The sequence below is a fragment of the Cariama cristata genome, unplaced genomic scaffold, assembly GCF_000690535.1.
Source record: "Cariama cristata isolate BGI_N322 unplaced genomic scaffold, ASM69053v1 Scaffold42845, whole genome shotgun sequence".
Taxonomy (NCBI): domain Eukaryota; kingdom Metazoa; phylum Chordata; class Aves; order Cariamiformes; family Cariamidae; genus Cariama; species Cariama cristata.
Window position 1 is genome coordinate 1 of NW_009618887.1, and position 4784 is coordinate 4784.

A 4784-nucleotide genomic window follows, 5' to 3' on the forward strand; every position below is an offset into this window, starting at 1 on the left:
TATATATATATATATACACATACACTGTTTTGTAGCAGGCAGATAGATTGGGGAATGCAGGAGTAGAGCAGCATACAATTGAGTTTGTACTCCTTGCACTACATTCCAAAAACAATCCACCCAACTACTCTTACTACAGCCAGTTCAGGAAAACTTGGTCAGTTTAAGGAGAAAGCACATGAACAACATTTGTGTTCTGCTTAGAAGAGTGAGGGTGTTTAAAACCAGAGGAAAAACAGAAGAGACAAGGATGGATCATGGCTTTGGAGCTTTTGGTCTCCTGCTGACTTACACAACTGACTGTTCACAAAGCTTAGCATGGTGCATTTCTAAGCACCTGAACTCCCAAAAAAAGGTCTGGTCTTTTGTCTAATATGTTTAGACCTCAACATCTGAAGTGCTACTGAAAATATATTACATTTCTGCTCAACAAATTTAGTAGAAAGTATTCTGAATCTACAAGGAAAATAATTTCACATGACTAGATATCGTTATAATATTCGTATCGGTTTTGGGTTTTTTTTGGTGAAGTGCAAAAGCATTTACAAACCCTGTAGAATCATGCTGCTTGTCAAAATATTTGTAAGGTCTCTCTAAACCTTTGTTTACATGCTTTTACTTTCAGACTCAAAACATCATGTATGACATGATTTCTGACTTAAATGAAAGAAGCGAAGATTTTGAGAAGAGAATTGTTACTCTGGAAACTAAACTGGAAACTTTAATTGGTAGCATTCAAGCTCTCCCTGGACTGATTAGCCAGACAATCAGCCAGCAACAGAGGGATTTCCTCGAGGCTCAGATACAAAATTATGATAAGCATGTTGCCTACAGTGCAGAACGATCACGATCTTTGTCAAGAAGAAGGAGATCATCCTCCACAGCACCACCAACTTCATCAGAGAGTAGCTAGAAGAGAATAAGTTAACCACAAAATAAAGACTTTTTGCCATCATATGGTCAATATTTTAGCTTTTATTGTAAAGCCCTATGGTTCTAACCAGTGTTATCTGGGTTCTGATGTCAGAATCCTGGAAACCTGAAGACGTTTTAGGCCAAAATGAGTGAAAACTCTTCTTTTTTCCCCCCTCCTCCTCTCAGATGCACAGTGAATGCACCTATTATTGCTATATTAGATTGTTCCTCCTGTAATTTCACTAACTTTTTATTCATGCACTTCAAACAAACTTTACTACTACAGTATATAATATAATAAAAAGGTTAATTTCTGCACATAGTTGCTTGGTTACTTGGACTTAACTAAAAAAAAGCTCACAATCAAAAGGCCTAATTATAAACTTTTAAGAAACAAAATTGAAGCTTAATACTTCAGTATGAAAACTAATTGTCTAAACTTTGCTTGCAGTGGAGGGGGAAAAAAAATCAATATTCATCTAACAGTGTGCTGTATATGTATAGTCATTTTAAAAGGTCACTGACAGCTTCGATTTCTGAAGTGATTAATTAAAATACAGTTTATCCTAGAAAATAAGTTATGAAGTATGCTATGGGTTTTTTAAATCTTCTTAGGGTTTTTGTTTAACACACATTTGCACACACACATAGATAATATATATACATATATACTTATGTATATAAAATTATTTATGCAATGCCCATGGCAAAGATCTTTTAAACTGACTATTTGTAACGCTACTGGCATGCAAAAAGCACAGGTAAAGTCCTCTTCATTTATTCAGAGATTTATAATTATGCCAGGTGAGTATGTCCAGATGGAAGCATCACTTTCAAGCCAGAAGTCTCCTATTAATGTTATTTGGGTTTTGGAAGTGTTAGGTTGCTGCTTTCTTCACTCCCTTTTTTGTGTTTAATGTTTTTGGAATGACTGACTGACACACAGAGTTATGGTATACACAATTGTATGATGGCAGCACAGTGTTCTGTAAACATTACGTTTGGGTCATCCCTCTGGTTTCAGCTATGCAGTCAAGCTTAGCAAGACATTTTTAGCAACATTTCCAAAAACTGTTGTAAAAAAAACCAAACCTGCTGTAGACTGGAATTATGGCAGTGGGGTAACTGTGGTACTTTACTTAATGCACAAATAATAAGGTCTCCTGCTTTCTTAAAAAGAACCCACAAAGCATAGTGTACGTATTTGTGAAAAAGTTCTGGCTGACTTTTCTTCTGGTTTATATTCCAGAATAGCAAAACTAGGAAGCTTAAATGCTCAGCACATGCAACTTGCATTCACAATCCCTAGTTATAAACAGGAAATTATTTGACTTTATGAAATATTTTATAGTACTTGCTATTTATTAAATATACTAATCCTGTCCTGTCATTCCCCCCACCACCCCCCGCCCCAATTTACAGGAAAGGGTGACCCTATAGCTAGGTATAACAAGTAGGCAGGGCTGACTGTTTCGAAGGAACACTACCTCTGCCTAGAAGTAACTAACATGCATGTTGAAGGAAATGTCGATTGCTCTGTGAGACATTGTGAGTTCTGGTCAGTAGTGATAGGCAGGGAAGATAGTAATGCAGAAAATTGGGCAGAGGGGCAGAGCTGTGCTAGACAAGACAGAAGAGCTGTTCTCGCCAGCACCTGAAATTCCCCAAACCAAATACATAATCTGAAAAACAGCTGACACTTTAGGCCTATTTAAAATAAAGGATCTGCCTTTTTTTGTGCATACAAAATGTATAACTGATGAATATAAGTTAGATCCAGAGGCATTGCTTGTTTATGAAAAGGTCAAGAGTTTCTCCAACACTTTTTACGTCCTTGAGAAACGTGATGACTTTGCAGTATTTTTCCCACTAGGTGAGCAGGACAGTTGCATGCCTTTGGAGTGCCTTGTTTACAGACTGTGGTGTTTGTGACTGGAAATAATAAGCAGTATGCACAGTATTTGCCGTTCTGCTTTTGTTTTTATGAAGTTCATTTCCAAAAGAAAAGATGGATATTATATAGTGCTAATAGTGTGCTAGCCCAGTCCTAAACTAGATTAGATTTTGAGTGGTCATGAGGCCACCAGCTTTACATTGTTGGCAGGATTAGAAGTAGTGATTAATAATATCAGGATTTAATAGCCAAGTTTCAGAATTCTTTTTTTGAAGATTCTCTTTGTTCATTCTCCCATTTTTTGTGTTTTAATTTAGAATGTTTTTCATGTCATTGAATGTGAAATATACTTGCTGTAGCTTGAATGCATTCCTAGTCAGCTTGAACTAGCTCTTTCATTGTTTACAACATATTTTTTATGTTTGTAAGACCCATTTTTTTTCTTCTCTGGATTGTACAACTGGGTTTTTTAAGACCTCTAGCTGCACATTGTAACTCTTGCCAATCTGTCTGAGTTAAGTTTGAATTAAGATCTAGCTATAAGTATTGAGCTGGTTTATTCTGATGTGAAAGAGCAACTGTCATCTTCAACCTCTCAGTTTCTTTGACACAATAGGACTCAGGAGCCTGAACCTACTAAATTCTTGCAGCAGCTTTATGGAAGCAGGCCTGTGAGATGTATCAGGACTATGCCCATCAGTACGGTTCTGCAACAATCTGCCAAACTCTTTTGGATTCCTTTCTTTGTTTTTAAAGCAAACAACAAACGATGACACCATGGAATACTCCAGTTCAATTTCCTAATTTACTCTAAATCTCACTACAAATATTTTATCTGCATTTTTGGTACTGATGATTCTTATCTCCTAATACTTGGTTTTGAAAAGTACTTAAGCACTACATGTGAATCCAGTCGAAGAAAAGACAGATAGAAACTTACATTCAGGAGAGCACAAAGCAGTATGGGTTTGATTTTCTTACTCCTGATACAAAACTCCTTTTAATCTTTCCATGTTTGACTTTTGTAGTACCACAAATTCCGTTACTGATTTTTTTGTTTCCAAAACTTAATCTCCTTCACAATGTTCAGTATATGAGCTCACCAAAAGGAAAAAGTAGCATTAGGGCAGATCTTTGAAACTGCTTGTGTAGTTGAATGTAGATTTTTCTTTGAAAGATTGTTTACAAATGAGAAGAAATCTTTCTCAAAGCATATGGCATATTTACCACATTACAGTTGAAAAGCTTTGTGTACCTCTTCCTTTAGTCTCACCGATAGGAAAATTCAGTTTTCAGTTACTATTGAACTTATCTTTTTCACTGCATTCCAGACACTGATTCCATTTATCACTTACTTTGGAGTCTTGTTTCTAATCGCTGCATTTTTAATGACACTTAGCAAAGATATCTTGGCTGTAAGGACTGCAGTGTAAGATCACAAATAGGCCTGTTCACCATGCTTAAAACTAAGTACATTGATGTAAATAGTATTTTTTAGTTACATTTAAGTTTTCGCAGGATCACAAGAATACATTCACAGATATTATACTTGCAAATGCTCTACAGTTCTTAATTCTATTGTAAGCCTGCAGATTGTCCCAGACAGACTTGTACGACTCAGCATTTCTTGCACTCTCCCAATGTGCTGCAAGATGAGCTGACGGGGAAGAAGACCAGCTTGCTTGAACAGAGAGCTTTGACTGGAACTCAAGAATAAGAAGAGAGTTTACCAGCTTTGGAAGAAGGGACAGGTAAGCCAGGAAGAGAACAAAGACGTTGTCAGGGCATGAAGAGAGAAAATTAGAAAGGCAAAAACCCAACTTGAACTCTGGCCGGTTGTAAGAGAGAACAAAAAATGTTTTTACAAATATGTTAACAACAAAAGGAGGACCAAAGAGAATCTCCCCCCTTTACTGGGTGAAGAGGGGAACATTGCCAACAAGGACAAGGAAAAGGCAGAGGTACTTAATGCCTT

General features: G+C 36.6%; 1 protein-coding gene across 1 annotated transcript; it reads left to right on the forward strand.

Annotated features, from left to right (window-relative positions):
* Nucleotides 1-625: 625 nt before the first annotated feature.
* LOC104162321 (small conductance calcium-activated potassium channel protein 2-like) lies at nt 626-913 on the forward strand (the record flags this gene model as incomplete). The annotated part of the gene is made up of 1 exon (XM_009701028.1): nt 626-913. A coding segment is annotated over one exon (288 nt), but the record flags the coding sequence as incomplete, so codon positions are not given.
* Between the last annotated feature and the right edge of the window lie 3871 nt (nt 914-4784).